The sequence below is a fragment of the Danio aesculapii genome, chromosome 16 (genome assembly GCF_903798145.1).
Source record: "Danio aesculapii chromosome 16, fDanAes4.1, whole genome shotgun sequence".
Lineage (NCBI taxonomy): Eukaryota > Metazoa > Chordata > Actinopteri > Cypriniformes > Danionidae > Danio > Danio aesculapii.
The window spans coordinates 48,811,310-48,832,094 of NC_079450.1; the positions used below are offsets into that span (position 1 = coordinate 48,811,310).

General features: G+C 35.7%; 1 protein-coding gene across 4 annotated transcripts in view; it reads right to left on the reverse strand.

Moving 5' to 3' along the window:
* The window catches only part of atg5 (ATG5 autophagy related 5 homolog (S. cerevisiae)), a 44,204-nt gene that overhangs the window by 3,236 nt on the left and 20,183 nt on the right, over window positions 1–20,785 (reverse strand). For all 4 annotated transcript variants that reach the window (XM_056475905.1, XM_056475907.1, XM_056475903.1 and 1 more), the window contains exon 7: window positions 19,692–19,803. In XM_056475905.1, the coding sequence (XP_056331880.1) occupies window positions 19,692–19,803 (112 nt within the window). The remainder of the gene's footprint in view (window positions 1–19,691; window positions 19,804–20,785) is intronic.

The window sequence follows — 20,785 nt, forward strand, 5'->3', positions numbered from 1 at the left end:
TTTCCATGATCATAATAATAATAATAATAATAATAATAATAATAATAATAATAATAATAATAATAATAATAATAATAATAATAACAATTACAACAATAGCAATAATAACAACAACAATAATAATAACAATGACAACAATAATAATAATAATAATAGCAATAATAATAATAATAATAATAATAGCAATAATAATAAAATCAACAACAACAATATTAATACAATTATTATTATTATTATTATTATTACTATAGTAATAATAATAATAATAATGATAATATATTTTATTTGAGGCACCTTTCAAACCACTCAAGGTCAATGTACATAAAACGCAATAAAGAAAAACAATAAATAACCATGAACAATAAAAAAAACATAAAAGAAGCAGCAGTTACAAAATGACAACAATAAAATAACATAATAATATATAAAGAGTAATCATGTAAGATAAGCTAATCTAAATAAGTGGATTTTAACTGAGCTTTAAATTGGCATATTGAATCGAAATCACGCTGGGAGAGAATTCCAAAGGCGTAAATTTTCTAAATGTCTTAAAACGTTAATTTTAAAAATCATTAAAATTGACATTTTGAAAATTTCCTTACATGAATCAAAACGTATCAAAACTTAATTTTTTTATTAGTAATATGCATTCCTAATAACTTAATTGGACAACTTTACAGGATATTTCCTTTATAGGAGATTTTTTGACCCCCTCAAATTCCAGAATTTCTAGTAGTTGCAGGGTTCAATGCTAAGGATTTTTTCTACTGGCCTTATGGGGCAAGGGGTTCAGATTTTTACTTGCCCTGCCAAAATATTCACTGCCCCCCCCCATCCCCCCACCAATAAAAAGGGAAGTTATTAGCTATTTCTTAGCCACATATTTAAAAAAAATGTGTCAAAAGCCAAACAGCCTAATTGTATACATTTTTTTATTTATATTTTTTTATAGGTGAAAATATGCATTTTCATTTTTGACACTCACAGACAACTTCACCAAATATAAATTAGAGATGTAAGTCTTTCATACATCCAGTTGCATTTCAGTTGCAAGTTTTGTAAAAATGTATCTATTCAATTAATCAGTCTATTTAAAAAAACGTTGGCTAGAATTATGCATTATAGGCTTAAATTATAGAGAGAAATAACAGATGACATATAACCGAGATAACCGAGACATATTCATAATACACTGTGATATAACCTGGCTTGTTAGTTCGTTGAATTGTTTTGCTTTCTCACTACAATCAATCCACTCCAAAGTTTGTTTCAATAGAGCTGAGACACCCTCATTCAGGCGATCTGGTACCGATTGATTTGCCGTGGATCCAAGCGCAATTCACATATGCCAAACAACCCATGCTAACTGGGCAAACGAGACAGGTTTCGAAACAAGATGAGAAGCACCCTGACTGTATTTGCACACAATTGACAAATAGTCGCAGCCAAATTAAACTTTAGCGACAAGGCAGCACTGGCCCGAATGCGTCAGTAACAATCCTGTCTACTGTACAGAGCATCTCACAAACTGGCCCCAGGCAATCGGGCAGTCCTTCTTGTCGAGCACGGAGTTGTATGAACAAACAACAAGACATCTATAATTGAAAAGGCTTGATTATTCAGCTGTCAGATGATATATGAATCTAATTTCTCAAACATTTACCCTTATGACTGGTTTTGTGGTGCTGGGTCACACCTCTAGACCTTTTTTAAAAGCAATTCAATTGCATTGGCTTTCTTTTAACATGCTTTATATGTACATACAACTTTGATTTGGTGCAGACAACAAAATGTAATACGGACACAAATATCATTTTTGACATTTTACAATTCTTGAGGAGTCCTTTTGTCAGCAAAACCACGGCATAATCATTACTGCTATTGCCCAGCGCTTCATCTTATACTGCACAGGCCGAATTGACCAAGTTCACTGCGTAGCCAGCAACACACGACTGGAAAATTGAAGGAAACGCTAGAGGCAGTAACATTACCCTGTTGACCTGCAGAGGTTAAATGGCTAATGCAGTTGGAGGGAAGGAGTTTCGGTTTGACAGCAAGTGATGGTTCAGGCATCAGCATGTGCGCTAGATGACCTTCTCACACAACTGAACTGCACTGTGACCTACTGGCTCATTTACAAATAAGCAAGATATACAATAGCAGTTCAGCCCTTTAGAAACTTTAAGGTAACTCACACTGAACACTGCATGAGTCTCAAAGTTTCCCTGATGGATTCAAACAGCTGATGCAAACACCCTCCTTTCAGACTAACACACAAAAGCAATTCATCTCGTCGATTCCACGTAGTCCATTTATCATGAGTCTGATGAGTTGTAGCTCTGGGCTGGAGAGCGTTTGGGACACAGATAACGTGGGCGCAGGAAGGAACCTCTCATAATAATGCGTCCTTTTGTTTGTTAAATGAGTGGTCAAAAAGGCACGGCCTCTGCTTTCCCTCTGCCCCGCTGTCAGCTCAATTATCCTTAACTAGATTCATGCATCATTTACGCTTTCATTAGGAAGAGCTGTCGATCAGGTCAAAATACACAAGCTTTTTTTCAAGTTTCTTGTTTTTTGTAGCTTTAATACAATTGCACTTGCTTTAATACTAAATACTTAGTGAGAGATGGCCAAAAATTAATTGGACACATGGTTTGGGGGATTTTTTTTAATATAAAAGTCACCATACTAATCATCACATGTAAATTATATGAGAAAGTTGAACAAACCAGTGTTGGCAGGGATTGTTTATATGGGCTGTACATTGTATGTTTGTTGTTTTATGATTAATATTATTATTATTTTAAATCATTTTTGTGATACCTACTGATTTACAGTATTTAACATTTGAAGTGGATCAAAACTGTTTTTTTTAATTGTCCATAGATAAGAATGGATGTTGTTCAACAGTTTTAGGACAACTTTGATCAAAGGATTTGATCCACTTCAAATGTTGACAACTTAGTTGCATTAAGGCTGATTTATACTTCTGCGTCAAACGTATGCGTACGCTCCAAAGCAGCCTTTGCGCGGTCGCATAGACCTCGACCTAGCTGATGTGCACCTCTCAAAAAATGAAACTACATGTCGCAACGATGCGTTACGCAGGCTCTGTGATTGGCCGCTTAGTAGCGGTGACGAAAGTGTTCGGGGCTAAGAGCCGTGAGCCCGATAGAGCGAGTGTTTACAAATGTCGAGTCCTGTGAAGGAGCTCCAGATAAAAACTTTTGTTTTGTGTTTACCTTATGATTAAAGTTGTTGCACGTCTGCCGATTACCGCCTCTGAATGAGCGAGTTTGAACTACGTGTACATTAAGGTAGCATTCAGAAAAGAAAAAAAAAAACACCCGTGAAGAAACTCGACACAGAGGAACATAAAAACCTACTGTCAGCACGCGTTTCGGAATTGCTATATTGGTATAAATGCACGACTACGCACAAGGCAGGCGCCGTGGGTCACAGTGATCACTCGACGCAAAAGTATAAACCAGCCTTTAGGGCTGTGCAATTCATCGAATTTCTATTACTATTTTGGCCTCCAACAATTCTGAACCATCCATAATTGCCTGTAATTGCATCATAACGCAACACTTTTTCCAGCAGTCCGCATTTGTCATTTATTGTGATTTTGCCAACACAATCTCATGGTAATTCGTAACTTTTTGATTAAGTGGCTGATTCTTATGAATTCGTCCAAGCTAATTCAAACAATTTATTATGATTTTCTCATCAACCAATGACTGTTTTGTTTAGAGGAGAGATTGGGTGCCACGCCTCCTTTTTAAAATCGTACATTTTATCGTACGAATTAACCACTAAACTGACAAAACATCATAACGCAACACTTTTTCCAGCAGTCCGCATTCGTCATTTATTGTGATTTTGCCAACGCAATCTCATGGTAATTCGAAACTTTTTGATTTAGTGGTTAATTGTTATGAATTCGTCTGAGCTAATTCAAACAATTTATTATGATTTTCTCATTAACCAATGACTGTTTTGTTTAGGGGAGGGGTTGAGTGCCACGCCTCCTTTTTAAAATCGTACATTTTATCGTACGAATTAACCACTAAACTGACAAAACATAAAATACTTACGTTTTCTCATGAGTTCAGGCTGGATTTTGCAGTATGGGACATGCTTGATCTATTCCTTTGTATTAGATCTCGTCATGTTTTTAAAGCTATGATGTTCTGGTGGTGTTCTGTGCACAGATAGGTAAAGTCATGTTTTGGTCAAACAGGCAAATCAAAATGAGGCGATTTGTGATTATTCACGTTTGTTATGTGATAAATGAACGAAAAGTGTTGAGGATAAAAATGCTTGTGTATCACTATAGTGGAAATGCAGCTATTGAAGGTTGGCCACCGAGCTGGTCAAATTTAGCCATGAAACCTCCAACACTAAATTGGCCAGTGTTGCAGTTTCATTGTCCAACTTCAGTATATTATGTTGGTCATACGGCCCACTTTACCATGATAGATGTAAACCCCACTAAAATCGAACCGTTTTTATACGGCATATTTAAAACAAGAATGACCTGTGACTCTATTGACTAGTTAGGTATTACAATGCAGTCCCAAAACACAAAAATACATTTGAAATCTAAAAGTTTAATTCTTCCAAATACAAAAAAAACATACATGACCATATTCTACTTGTTTTGGATGACTACGTAAAATTCTTTCCCCCATATTGTAACATTAAAACATTGTATTAATATACTTTCTTTGCCTTTGAAAGGATTTGGTAACACTTCATTAAATCTCCTCATCTCCTTGAAAAAAGACGACAGCTGGAAGGTTCTGCAGGTTTTCCAGGTAAGTCAGAATGTACTTTTGTTCAACAGGAAAAAGTGAAGAAAAGAAAAAAACTCACGCCTCCTACAAATACCAAGAACATGGAAGCAAAAATCATGCCGAGAGTATCTTCTCGAAGTGAATATGACTAAACCGATGACCACTTCCAATGCAACACACACGCTCTCACGAAACCAGATGTCCACGTAATAACGGAACTCAAATGCAGGGTTATTGGAATTAATGATTACAAAAAAAAAGTAACCTGATAAGAGTTTTACAATACATCTTAATACTACAGATCTGAGTTTCTTTCATTCTGTCTGTTATGGTCAAACTGGACATAAACTAAATCAAAGTAAGAACTTCTCTGCACATCTGACCCTGATTTTGAAGTCACACGGTAATAGTGTGATGAGCAGAAGAAGATTAAACGTTCCCTGAAATTCTCTCTCAGTGTGTGTGTGTGTCTGTGTGTTTCTGCCCCCGTAGAGTCTGTAAGGGTGTAAGGTGGGAGCGTCCCCAGTGTCACTCTCAGTATGAAACAAGGGGAATTCAAACACTAATTTATATAGCAAATGAACACAACTTGATTTCTTTCGGCAGTTATGACAAACGCCCACATTGTGAGCCCGCTCTGGACGTCACTTTCGTTGTACTACATTGTAAAAGGACCTTACTATTTACAAAACGGTAAAAAAAAAAGTAACAAAAAATGCATTCAAACCTGATTTTCTGAGTTACAGGATTATCAATAAACTATTACAGTCCACATAATAATTTAAAAAGTCTATTCTGCTTAGCAATGCAGTATTTCTTTTTTATCTGGTCAAAAATCCAGTATTTTTAAAACAGATATTTAATATTTAATTTATTCCATGCTGAATTATCGTTTTCACTATCATTAAATGCTGATTCACAGTCCTGTTGTGATCACTTATTACTGGCTTTCCATTATTAAAAGGGTGGTTTACCCAAAAATGTACATTTTTACTCGCTATTTACTCTCCCTCCAAGTGGTTTTAAAGCTTTTTAAGCTTTTTTTATTCTGTTGAACACAAAACAATAATTTGAAGAAAGCCTAAAACCATTTACTTCCATAGCAAGAAAAGTATATTTTTGAAATCAATGGTTACAGGTTTCAAACATTTTTCTAAATATCTTATTTTTTGTGTTCAACAGATTAAAAAAACAGATGAAAAACAGGTTTTGAAACAAGCGAAGGGTGTTTTTTTTTTGGGTGAACCAACCCTTCAATAATGATTCTTAGAAGCATCTTATAACTAAAAACTTACAACACAAAAACATTTTAATAACTCCTTAAGAATAATTAAAGATTTTATTAAAGTCAAAACAGTACAATTGAACTTACTGATACTGTATTTACTATGCTGTGTGTCGATTAAGGTTGACCGTAAATGTAAATAAAAATTTACATTTTATTTTTACAAATTATATCTGTTTAAAACATAAAGCAATCATCTCTGTTCAGTAGCAGGGCTTGCAAAATTTCTAAATTCCGGGTAGTCTTTCAGGCAGGCACTCTTCAGTTTTTGGCCCCCCAAAAAAAGACATTTACTAAATAAACATAAATACATAAATTTACTAAATGAAAAAAAGTAAGATAGCATTCATTAAAGGCTACGTATATATTTATTTATTATTTACTTATTTGTTTGTTTGATTATTTATTTATATATTTTACCCCATTTTTAAATTGTCCCTGAAAAAAAAAAAACGTGTGAAAACCTGGTTGGCCTATCTTTATTTTATTTTATTTTATTTTATTTTATTTTATTTTATTTTATTTTATTTTATTTTATTTTATTTTATTTTATTTTATTTTATTTTATTTTATTTTATTTTATTTTATTTTATTACTTGATACCGAAGTTAGTGCAAATGCTGCTTTTTTTCTAGCCAAAATAAAACAAATAAGACTTGGCATCGGCACTGGTGGGAGGCGTTCGTTACCTTGAGGCCGCAGGTCGAGTGCCTTATGGCCCGTTTCCACTGAGTGGTACGGTACGGTTTGGTTTGGTACGCTTTTATGGCCGTTTCCACTGTCAAAAAGCGTACCGAACCGAACCGTACCGTACCGTACCACTTTTTCGGCACCCTTTCGAAAGGGTACCAAACACGAGAAAGGGTACCAAAAGGCGGAGCCACACGCGCAGCTGAACGCTATTGGTTTACAGAGATGCGTCATTCGCTTACGCAACAAGCCAGAATGAAAACAAAAAAACCCGCCATGTTTGAAAAACACAGCGAGAGATTTTAGCGGAATTATAAATACATATAATAACGAGCCATGGTCGATCTGGGCTCAAACAAACCTTGTCGTCATATTGATGGACAGCCACAAAGCCAAGAAGAGCAGATTTACCCTGTGCCCCGTAGTTTTTTACGAGCCAGTCTGAGGCGCGAGCGGTTTCGCTTTTTTGCTAGCGCTCGCGCGCGTCTAACATTATATCTGAAATAACAAACTTCTTGAGCTGATGATAATAACCTGCGCTTGATTATTGATGTGCTTTTGAAACCCGATCCTGTCAGACACTGACAAACACGAGAGTGAAGCGCGAAGAAACAAAGGAGAAGCCGGAAAAAAAGGAGCACATTAAATACGGGCGAAATGTCTACTTTATGTAGTTCTTCTGTAGTTGGGAACCTATCGGAGACTGTAAGGGGCTGTATGTGTTTATATATGTTCATTTATTTAGTTATTTAATATAATTACAGACGTTACAGTAGGCTGTTTCGCACTGTCTTTGATCTGCAGTTATGATCAACTCATGTTCATAGAAAAGTTAGTAATAAACATTTCTACACAAGTATTTATGTGTATAAAGCATCTGTTTTGTGAGAAGTGCTTTTCATATGATATGTAAGTGACCCGTACAGCTTTATTGTAGACATTTCCTCGAGCTAGAATGACGTCGACTGAAACTTTGTCATACACCACGCCCACCAAAAGGGTACCCTTGTTAGTGGAAACGCAAGCCTGATAAAGGTGACCAGTACCAAACCGAACCGTACCAAAAAAAGTGGAAACGAGCCATTAGTGTCCCACCAGTGACGATATACAGCTACATCGCACTGCTATGAGTGTGATATTGCGTTTATACAACAGTTAGACGACATAATTGTGTATTTAAAAAGAAAATCCAACACAGAAAGTCTAAAAATCCTACTTTCTTGTGCCATTCATTCACATCTGCAGCTGACGTCAGAACAGCAGGAGCCGCTGCTAATTCATAAACATTACTTTAGAGCTAGTATTTGAATGATTATGTAGCTATGGTATAAATACAGCACTACAACATACAAAAGTGAGAGATCGACTTGGAATGTCACTTATCAGTTTTATTATGATTTGATCTGTTTGAAATTATGCTCAGTTTTTCCTTACCTAAGGGCTTATTATGCGGTCTCTCTCGCCATCTTGTGGCGGAGGGTCAATAGTCTTTGCTTTTCTCAATGTCAGACTGATAGCTGCTGACGTGCTGTATCTCCGAAATAATCAATATTAAAAAAGTAAAAAAGCCTCAAAAGTACATTGTTGTCCAACAGCAGCAATATTTGTCAAAAGTCTATTGATCTGCTGTCACTCTTTGTGGGCGGAGTAATACACAAGGGTAGAGTGGCTGTACGAGTGCTGTTATGGCTTGTTTCCACTTGTTTTACAGCTCGTGAAAGCTGTACAGGTCGTTCACATATCATATGAGAAGCTTTTCTCACAAAACAGATGCTTTACACACATAAATACTTGTGTAGAAATGTTTATTACTAACTTTTCTATGAACATGAGTTGATTATAACTGCAGATCAATGACAGTGCGAAACAGCCTACAGTAACACCTGTAATTATATTAAATAAACAAATAAATAAATAAATGAACATATATAAACACATACAGCCCCTTACAGTCTCCGATATGTTACCAACTACAGAAGAACTACACACTGCAGACATTTCGCCCTTATTTAGGTTCAAAAACAACACAAAATATAGCCTACAGTCAGTGAAAACCTCTTATCTGTGTCTGTAATCTTCAGCAGCACATGTAGCCTATGTTAGACAGTAATTCCATCATTCCCAGTTCATATTAGTCCAAAAGGTGAAGATAATAAGTTAAACATGGGATTTTGTTCATGTTTGCTGAAAAATAATGTGCTCCTTTTTTTCCGGATTCTCCTTTGCTTTTTCACCCTTCACTCTCGCGTTTGTCAGTGTCTGACAGGATCGGGTTTCAAAAGCACGTCAATAATCAAGCGCAGGTTATTATCATCAGCTCAAGAAGTTTGTTATTTCAGATATAGACGCGCGGCGAACGCAAGGAAGAAAGCGAAACCGCTCGCACTTAGTAAAAAAACTACGAGGCACAGGGTAGATTCTGCTCTACTCTTTGGCTTTGTGGCTGTTCATCAAGATGACGACAAGGTTTGTTTGAGCCCGGGTTGACCATGGCTCGTTATTATATGTATATGTAATCCCGCTGTAAAACGCCTTTAAACGTATTTTAAACATGGCGGGTTTTTTGTTTTCATTCTGGCTTGTTGCGTAAGCGAATGACGTATCTCTGTAAACCAATAGCGTTCAGCTGCATGTCTAGCTCCGCCTTTTGGTACACTTTCTCGTGGTTGGTACCCTTTTGAAAGGGTACCGAAAAAGTGGTACGGTACGGTTCGGTTCGGTACGCCTTTTGACAGTGGAAACGGCCATAAAAGCGTACCAAACCGTACTGTACCACTAGGTGGAAATGGGTCATTATTGCAGAATCAGAATACTCAAGAATTCAAAAAAGATTCAAGAACCAGGCAGAACTGTATTTATATATAAAATACACACACATACGGCAAAACAAACTTTTATTTTGGATACGATTGATCACAATTGATCTTTGCCCAGCACTTATACATTTTTTTTTTAATTAACTCTTGAAAGAGAGAGAAAGAGATGTTTATTAAACGTAAATTTTATAATTAATATTTAAGATATTTTCTATTTTTTGTCATTGTTTTAATGTTATATTCATTTTTGACATTTATCTCTCATTTATCATATGCTTTATTATTTCTATTTATTTTTTTTAATTAAAGGGACAGTTCACCCAAAAATGACCATTTCGTCATCACTTACCCTCAAGTGTTCCTAATCTTTTATGAATTTCACTCTTTAATTGAACCCAAAGTAATTTATTTTGAAGAATGTTGGAAACTAGCAGCCATTGACATCCATAACAGGAAAAACAAATGCTATGAAAGTCGATGGATGCAGCTTGCCAACATTTTTCAAAATGTCTTCTTTTGTGTTCAACAGGATGACAGAATTTGAGTTTTTGGGTGAACTATCTCTTTAAAATGCAAGGGGAGAGAGATGTATGAAAAACCAATAGCATTTCCAATTTCTAGTTTAAAATTGAAACATTAAATTAAAAATGAATATAAACTTTCTTTCTCGAATGCAGTTTAACTAAAAAGGTCAATGCTTAAATTCAATTAATTAATAAATAAATACATGAAAGTACGAAATCCTGTATGTCATATACATCATATAAGCTCAACCTAATCTGAAAGTGTTATAAAAGCCATCTGATTTCTAGCTTCAAAATGCATCTTTCTCTAGAGTTTAGATCATTATTGAGTCACTAACCCATATTACCACATTATGAAGGTAAGAAAGCCACAGAAAGCAATGTTAAAAGTGTGTGTCTTCGGGTGCGCGGAGAGATGGAGGTGGGCAGGCCAGCTGTAGGTTTCCCCACTCGTGGCGTAGGCTGACATGAAGGGCTGATGGGCGGGGGGTTTTCTTTGCAATTCATTTATTTGAAATAATACCACCACACACCCTATTTCAGTATAAAACCTTTCTAGTCTGACCGACTTCTAAAGCAGAACATGGGGAAATTATTGTGTATTGCCGTTTCGATAAATAAAGTCTTTATCTTGTTGTGAAAAGCGTAGGTTTAAGCAGGTCTTCAGTTTTTACGCAAAAAGGATTCAAATCTAGCAACAGATTCCATTCGGCTGGGTGTGTATGTGACGCACAGACGGATAAAATATGTCAAGATACTCTGGCTAAAGGATTCTTGGTTGCATATGCTTTTTATTTTTATTTGTGGGAATCCCCGTTTCATTGGAACCATTACTGTACTGTAAATAATCTGCGGCAATAAAACACCATCAAAGCCTTTTGCTAAAATACGGAAAACCTCATCTGCAAGATATTTCTGTCACAAAATGTGACCGTGGACCAACAAGTCCAGTCATAAGTGTCAACTTTTCAAAATTGAGATTCATAGATCACCTGAAAGCTGAATAAATCGGCATACACTTTAAATGTTATATATTAGGGGTGTGACGAAATGCTTACACAAAATGAGACATGACATTGGGTGCACGAGAACGAGACGAGATTTTTATGCAATTTTTAAGAAATCTTCAATGATGAAATATATGAATAGAACGTAGTCTAGGTGCTTTTTAAAATCAACTTGTAATGAATTTTATTTATTTTTAATTTAATTTATTTTACTTTTATTTTATTAATTCTATGCATTCTAAAGACATGCAAGCTATTCTAAGGACATGTAAACATTGCAAAATAATTTGCTTCTATAAATGAATTAAAAAATAGTCTTTTTATATATAGTTTTAAAGATTAGCAAAATTGTTTGCTAATATGAATGAAAAATTTATTTTTTTTCAACTAAAGTAACTCAATCAACTTGTAATAAACGGTATTTTACTTCTATTTTAATGAACTGTGTGCAGTAAAGGACATGCAAACACAAACAACCCTGTGTGTATGGCTTATCCTGTCGCAAAATGCGGCTAAAAGTCCTACACAATGCTAATAATTTGATTACGGTGTTCACATGTACTACACTTCAATAGTCCGACTAATATAGAAATACTCCACGTCTTAATTCCATTTGTGATTACAATGATTATGACTTTCAGCAAATCGAAAGTGCTATTCCATCGCATAGTAATAAACTATGGTTTCCGCTACATTCATTCTTCCATGGCGGGGCGCCATGCCAAAATTGATCCCACCACGGCTACATTACAGCTTCTCATTCAAACATTCAGTCGTGTTTTTTTTTTTTTAGAGCAGGTTATAATCGCACTAAAACGTATTAAAAGGTAAGTGAATTATAACAGCGCAAATTTTTCTGTAACCATAGTAGTGCTGTGTGTTATTCGTTTAACCCTTTAAGGTCAGTGCTGATTGACTGACTGGCTGACTGATAGGTGCGTGATGTGTGAGACCAGCAAACACGACATATAGCCATTTCACTTTACTTCAGGGTGCATTAATATTGCTCTGTAGGTCTATTGGAGACATTCATAAATATTCCTAGCAAATCTAATAAATGTTGGAGACATACTTGTTACATAAACGCACTAAATCACACTTCAGCAGTGTTTATTTGAGAGCACACAAGAAGATCTGCGCTTGAGCAATGTATATTTGAGGGGGCGTGCAGGAAGTTTTGTGCAACAGCAGAGGAAATCGGCACGCAAGCATAGACATTCGCTTCCTCATAGGTTATTACATAAATGCGATCTCGACTTGTAATACTGCGCTCACGACATTTGTCATTGAAATAACACCACAGGTAGTTGGTAGATCAGTGTAAAAAAGGCCTGCCGCCACAGTTGGAAAAAATCCTAGAGGAAATACTGTAAACCATGGCTAATTTGTGTGGCAGCAGTTGTAGCCGCTGAACTCTGGTTAGGTCACACCCGCCCGCCCAACCGAGTAAAGGAGTGAAACGCAACACAGAGGCCAGCAAATCTTCAATGCTAATTTCACCCTCACGCTCCATCTTAACATCACAACTCACGTGACAACTTTTCACCATGACCAGAAATCTCGTGATTTAATCTTGCGAGATCTCGTCACACCCTATTATATACACTGTAAAAAATGTATCCACAGAATTCATTAAAGTTGTTTCAACACAAATTAATTAAGCTAACTGAATTGTTAGAGTAGTTAGTAGTCTAGAGTAGTTATACTGGCACTGACACTCTGTAAATGTTTAGTTTTAGACAGAAAACTCACACGGTGAATACAGGCATTCATTGGATCTACAGACACTCTACATACTTGTAGTAAATTATACCTCTAAAAATAATCATTTAATTGAGACACGCACTTTCACATTCACTGTGGAATGCTACTCATTTCAGTAGGAACAAGAGGTCTGCACGGGACTGTTTTATCTCGCCTGCTCCCGCTGGATTTTATTCCATACCCGACTGCTCCAGCTTCTGCTATTTATTCACTCTTTGTTCACATGCTGTCCATTTAATGCTATTTTCTTCTTGACCCGACCTCTCCTGCTATATTTAAAGCTTGTTTTAACAATCTCACATTTTCACCAGCCGCTATGCAAAAAAAGAGAGAGATAATAATCAAAAATGTAGGCTGTACAAAAATACTATTGCTTACAGTGGCCCAGTAGTGCACAACTCCACAACAATTCAAAAAGCAAACATCAAGCTCACAACATTACAACGTAACGACATTTCCGATTCATCATTAACCGAAAGGATGCGCTTTTAACCGATTAATGGTATCAATTAAACGATTAACACATAACACATATTTGTTAACTCACACGATGGTAAAACGTGCAATCACACGTGCCTACAGAAGTATTTTGCCAAAGAAGCAAAATGAAAGAAGAATATTGCAGTTTGAGACAGACGAGTTTACACAAACCAGCGCAAAAGGTGATTGCCTCAGTCCTAGATCCACATCATAAACACGTCAATTTATTTGCACAATTGGATAAAGAAGCCGCATAACAAAACTTTCTGAAATGTGCGCTGCTTTGGAAACAAGCTGGCCACAAGTCATTGGTTGAGGTTGTCTCTCCATCAGAGCGCGCTCAAGCACCGCTCATAAACACAACGAATAAGCTATAGTTGTGATGATTTAATGTACTACCAACAAACCAACCTTTTTTCCATTTGTGAAGTTACAGTTATTATTAGTTCTTATAAAATATCCATTTTTAAAATAGCCTACATAATCTACAAATCAAACAATAACTCCTCATCAAACTGAGGCTTTCATTTTATAGCATATAAAAGACAAATAGATGCAAATGAATGCCATATCATATGTAAACAACAAAATTATGATATGCTATAGTAGGCTTTGCTTTACAAAAAGTCAACATATGAGCCTTGCCATTGTCTTTCATCACACGGAGAACGCGCACATGAACCGCGAGTGAGAAAGGAAATAAAAGCACACAAGCTCTAAGGTAAAACCAGACGCTCAAGACATAATCTTTAAAATAATGACTTCTATTAAAAATGTTGACAGAGGTTTATGATATAAGAATAACAGCAGAGCATTTATTAAATGCATATTTTCAGTGGATCGATTTGAGTTGGCATGGGCCGGTATAAGAGTCTGACGTAATAATAACCTTGAATAAAAATATCCCGGTATCACGGTATTGTGAATATAAAAATATATTTTTGAAATGTCTGGGTAAAAAACTAAAACTTTTTCCCCTTTGAAAACAATATACTATATTTTTTGAAAGATTTATGATATTTTGGAGCAGTAAACATGTCCGACTAAATAATTAAAATAAATCATTGACTTCTGCCGTCTTCATTAATTAAAAAAATACAGATTTCTTTACAATTTAAAACAACATCATTGGATTTTTTCTGCTGAAGATATTGTTGTCCTAAAAAACACAAAAAATATATGTAAATAAAAAATCTTACACATACCTTAGGAACGGTTTTACAGAAAATTTTGGCAGTTTTAAAACCTTGACTTTTCCAAACCACTGTATACCTTGAAAACGGTTATCGTCCCATGCCTAGATTTGAGGTAGCCTATTTTTATTTCACAGAAGAAAAAAACATGACTGGAAAAAAAAAAACAGTATTTTAAAATGCAACATTTAATGTGTCAGACACAGAATAGACACATCAGCTATTATTATTTTTTAACTAAATAATAAATTAATATTAATCTGACCGTTTAATGGTTAATATTCGGTTAACAAGCAGCGGTTGTCAGTTGGCGAAATTAGCATCCCTAGTTGTAAGATTAATATTTTCTTTTTTAAAATGTTGTTGCGTTGTGATCTTAATGTCGCTGCATTGTGATCATTGTGATGTTTTGCTTTTTAAAAAATTTTGTTGTGTTGTGCACTACTGGGCCACCGTAATTTCTTATTTTAACATGGAAGTTACTTTTATCAATTCTCAGAATAATAAGAAATACGTGTCAAGGAGAGAAAAAATAAATTCGACACCTGACATTAAAAGTTGAACGTCCTTCAAAAATCTGTCATTATTCATCGACAACCTGCTCTTTATGAGTGCCATTATGCACATGCTGTGCACACAGACCTGCGAATAAAATGTATCCATACAGAGCATATATACAGTCCTGAATACAAGCTATCTGTGTCCATAGGCTACCCCTTTCTATACAGAAAATGAAACCCACATCATAAGAAACCTGGCCGGGTCCCGAGGTTCCTTTGAGAGAGCTGAAGAAATGCAGACCTCTAGTGGGAGCAGTCACTTCAAAATGGAAAAAAAAAAAAAAACATTTCTACACATGGCACTATGACAATGTACTGAGGTCTTATAAAGCAAAACACTGAACGTTATTTACAACTTTATTGTCTGTTATTCACAGCCTAGGCAAACAGTTCTGTGCAAGAATGTGGGATTTTAAGGCTGGAAATATGTCATTGCACAACTAGGTATGCAATGATTAATCGATTTCAGTATTACCGCGCTTTAATTCGAAAGCTTCTTAACAGCGCATTTCTGTTGCACAGAATGAAACTGCTGCAATTAAACAAAGTTACGCCAACTGTGCATTAGTTCAAAGTTCCGAGTGTATACATGCATGCACACTAGATTAACTATGGCTGAGGCACCTAACAGTGGGCTGTTCACACATTGCGTTTTTTTTTTTCGCGAGCAAGTTCGTTATTTCCAGTGGAGACGAGTTGCTTTTTGCAAGCATAGGGAGAGCGACACAAGCATCCCTATGCGCAACGCAGTACATGAAGACAGAAGTGACATTTACGGGTGAATAATACCACAGAAATACTGTAAGCCAGTGTTTCCCAACCCTGTTCCTGAAGGCACACCAACAGTACACATCTTCAACCTCTCCCTAATTAAACACACCTGAATCAACTCATCAGAACATTAGAAGAGACTCCAACACCTGAAGTTAATGGGTCAGAAAAGGGAGACATCCAAAATATGTACTGTTGGTGTGCCTCCAGGAACAGGGTTGGGAAACACTGCTTTAAGCTGACTCTTTCAATGACGTTCATAGTCTCTTCCCATTGCTCAGCAATGTATTCACCTTATTCTCCATGTACGAGCGGGCGCAGCCATTTGAATCATTTTGGCTCGAGACTTCCGGTCTCATTCACTTCTATTCCTTTTTAGACGTTAAAAACAGCTCGTTTTGCTGCTGGTGTTGCAAACTGATATTTTCTTATTATATTATTCTACTTTGTATGTACTGTCGTGCTAACACTTGTTTGTATAGTAAGTAGTGTGACTCTGTAGTAGTTTTCTGCCATTTTTTAATCCTAGTCATTTCTCCCATAGGCAACTGAATCGAAAGTTCTAAAACAATCGCAAAAATGAGCCATTGAAAAATAAGGTCAATAGAAAACAATGTAAAGGCATATGACTGGCTTTATATTTCTCTCCTGTCCTTGAAAATTTAATTGACTAAACTGTAGAAATGTTGGATTAAGATTGGGTGGGGGTTGAATCGAGATTGTGATCTTTTAATGATTAATAACGTAGCTCAATCCTAAGGATATAAAATATTGCTTTTAAAGTCACCCAAATTAAGTTCTTAGCAATGCCTATTACTAATAAAAATGTAAAACTAAAACTAATGTTTTCATTTATTTAGCATTAGGATATTTACAAAATGTCTTCATGGAACATAATCTTTACTTATCCTAATGATGTGGGCATAAAAGAAAAATCTATAAATAATCTAATAATCGTTTATAGGTTTTTTTTTTATGCGTGACCATTATAGTTGTGTCTTTCGGCTTTTGAAGCACCGTTCACATGAGCGCTGCATTTTTTTAGACAGCGTTTCAAGCTGTAAAATCTTCAACTTTCACAAGCAGCGCAGCTCATCACTGTCAGCTCCAAAAGCACTCAAAGAGCTCAGAGGCGGGGCAACCATGGCGAGATTCTTTTTATAGTAGAAAGTTGGCATGACAACTTTCATTTATCGTTATATCATGGGAGAACAAGAACTCATTGTGGCTTTGTCCAGATATCCTGAGTTACATGATCTTTAAGTGTTTATCATAACATGTTGACTACTTTTCCTATTGGGTTTGTTATTGTCTTTATTATATTACATTCATAATATTGCGTCTCATAGACCTTGTGCTGCACTTTCTTTTAATCCATTCGCTCCAGCCTCCGCTACTTATTAGGGGTGAGAATCACAGGTAAACTCACGATACGATAATATCACGATATTTGTAAATGAAGAGGAAACATCCGAGAGCAGTTTACGACTAAAATGGTCACATCTATATATTATCCAAACCAGCAACATTTAACAAGAAAAAAAAAACTTTCAAATTTGTTTTCTGTAAGCTTAAGGCACATTTTATTTTTAGATGTTAGTATCAGTATATTCGTCTTCAAGGATATCTATAAGCTAGTGTGGTACAAAACAACGAAAAGATTAGTGTTTAGAACATATAAAACTAACATAAACATGTAAAGCTTGGTCAGAAGAGTGCTGCCTCTTGTGTTTTTAAAAGCAAAGACGGGTTCGGTGTGTCGGAATGAGCCCTAAGACTGGTTTATGGCAAAGAGTGAATCATAAATGAGCATTTCACTAAAAACATGAATTTAGACAACACCATAAGCAGCAAATAATAGTTTGAGAGGTTTTTGGACAGATGAGGCATTATCTAGGCTGAGTAAGAAGTATGTTTCCCTCTGATGTATTAATAAAAGTCCAGTGAAATTAAAATAAATTTTTTTTAGATGTTAGTATCAGTATGTTAGTCTTCAAGGATATCTATAAGCTAGTGTGGTACAAAAATAACAAAAAAAAAATCCTGTTTAGAAGATATAAAATTGATAGAGCCAGAATGTGTCAGAAGACTGGTTTTATGGCAAAGAGTGAATCATAAATGAGCATTTCACTAAAAACACGAATTTAGCCAACACCATGATAAGCAAGTAATGGTTAGAGAGCTTTTTGGGGCAGATGAGATATTTTCTAGGCTAAGTAAGAAGTATGTTTCCCTCTGCTGTGTTATTAAAGGTCCAGTAAAATTTAAATAATGTTTTTAATATGTTAGTATCAGTATGTTAGTCTTCCAGGATATCTATAAGCTAGTGTGGTACAAAACATTGAAAAAAATCCCATTTAGAAGATATAAAAATGATATAAACATGTAAAGCTGGGTCAGAAGAGTTCTGCATCTCATGCTTTTAAAAGCAAAGACATGTTCGGTGTGTCTGAATGAGCCCTAGGACTGGTTTTATGGTAAAGATTGAATCAAAAATGAGCATTTCAAAAAAAAAAAAAAAAAAAAAAAAAACATTAATCTAGCCAATACCATGATGAGCAAATAATGATTTAAGAGCTTTTTGGGACAGATGAGGCATTTCCTATGCTGAATAAGAAGTATGTTTCACTCTGTTGTGTTATTAAAGGTCCAGTAAAATTAAAATAATGTTTTTGATATGTTAGTATCAGTATGTTAGTCTTTAAGGATATCTATAAGCTAGTGTGGTACAAAACAATGAAAAAATCCCATTTAGAAGATGATATAAACATGTAAAGCTTGGTCAGAAGAGTGCTGCATCTCGTGTTTTTAAAAGCAAAGACACGTTCGGTGTGTCAGAATGAGCCCTAAGACTGGTTTTATGGTAAAGAGTGAATCATAAATGAGCATTTCACTAAAAACATGAATCTAGCCAACACTGTGATAAGCAAATAACGGTTTGAGAGCTTTTTGGGACAGATGAGGCATTATCTAGGCTGAGTAAGAAGTATTTTTCCCTCTGCTGTGTTACTAAAGGTCCAGTGAAATTAAAATAAAAGTTTTTTTAGATGTTAGTATCAGTATGTTAGTCTTCAAGGATATCTATAAGCTAGTGGGGTACAAAATAACAAAAAAATACTGTTTAGAAGATATAAACATGTCAAATTTGGTCAGAAGAGTGCTGTATCTCATGTTTTTAAAATCAAAGAAACGTTTGGGGTGTCGGAATGAGCCCTGAGACAGTAAAGAGTGAATCGCAAGTGAGCATTTCACTAAAAAAACTTAATCTAGCCAACACTGTGATAAGCAAATAATGGTTTGAGAGCTTTTTGAGACAGATGAGGCATTTCCTAGGCTGAGTAAGAAGTGAGAAGTGTGTTTCCCTCTGCTCAGTTATCAAAGCAAATCCCCCATATTTGGAAGAGGCAGAATGATAACAAATAGTAAAGCACAAAGTGCCACTTTCTCTTCAAGCAAAGCAGTAGGTCCGTTCAGACAAAGCAAGCAGATTTTGAATTGAGCTGGAAGCAGCACAGATGTGCCCCATCATGCAGGTGCTCTGTGTGTCACTGCTATTGTCTGCTTATCTGCTTCCTCTCAGGAGAAACCGAGACCGCTCCTGTTTTGGCTGTGGATTTCATTCATGCAACCCTGATTTGTCTTTCTTTCTTTTCCCTTTTCTCATCTCTTCTGTAAATCTCTAGATGTAAAAGATTTGTTTTCCTCTAATGTTCGAGATAAGTCTAAACGGCAGACACGTTTTGTTCAAATAATATGTGTGTGTGTGAGTGAATTATTTCTGCCTCTGTGGGTCACGGCTTACCCTCAATGGCAGCAGGAAACAGCTCCTTCAGCAGGTCTCCCAGTGTAAGCGCTTGGCCTTCAGAAGACACTGGTCGGAAGAGCGTCTGGATGAATGGTCTGTCACTCATAGTCTAAAAAAAGGACAAAAACAACATGTTAGCTAGATCATAAAAGTACAATGTGCACAGTTCTCAAAATTGATCCAATCACAAAATCAAAATCATCAGTTTTATTCAACAAAGTTAAATAGAGGATACTGGGTGAGTAAATTATAGTCATTTTCATTTTTTGGGTGAACTATTTCTTTAAGAGTGGTTTCAGAAGGCTGGGAAACAGTTGAAGGCTAGTTGAACACTAGCTGAATAGCCATTTGCTTTGTTTTGAAAGAGGACCTAAAATGCTACAATGTTGCAATTTTCTTTTTGTTTCAGTTCTCCATCAGAATGCAACATTTTTAAATCGACCAAACTTGGTCATATGAAGGTCTTCACCATGATTCATTCTGAGGTACATTAAAAAATCAGTTTCTTTTCACACTGTCTATGTAATAGCTAGTCATAAATGTAACAGCATCATCATACAGTGTGATAAAGGCTGGTCTTATCTTGGTCATATTGCTTTCTCATCACAAGAGTTCACTTTGAAGTGAGCTGAGATCCCCTCATTCAGGAGAAGGTGGACCTGACTACAGTGTTAAAACATGCCAAATGTGTGGTCTGAAAAGTGTGGATATGGCAGAGAGCTTTTTCAACTGGACCACTGTATATACAGTGCATCCGTACTTACATTTGAAGCATTCATAGCGTTTCACTTTTTCCAATTTTTTTTTATGTTACAGCCTTATTTCAGAATGGATTAAATTCCTTTATTTCCTCAAAATTCTACACACAATTCCCCATAATGACAATGTGAAAAAAGATTTTTTGAAATTGTTGCAAATTTATTAAAAATAAAAACCTGAAAAATCACATGTATTCACAGCCTTTGCTAAATACTTTGTTGATGCACCGTCGGCAGCAAGTACAGCCTCAAGTCTTTTTGAATATGAGGCCACAAGCTTGGCACTCCTGTCTTTGGGAATTTTTGCAAATTCCTCTTCGCAGTACCTCTCAA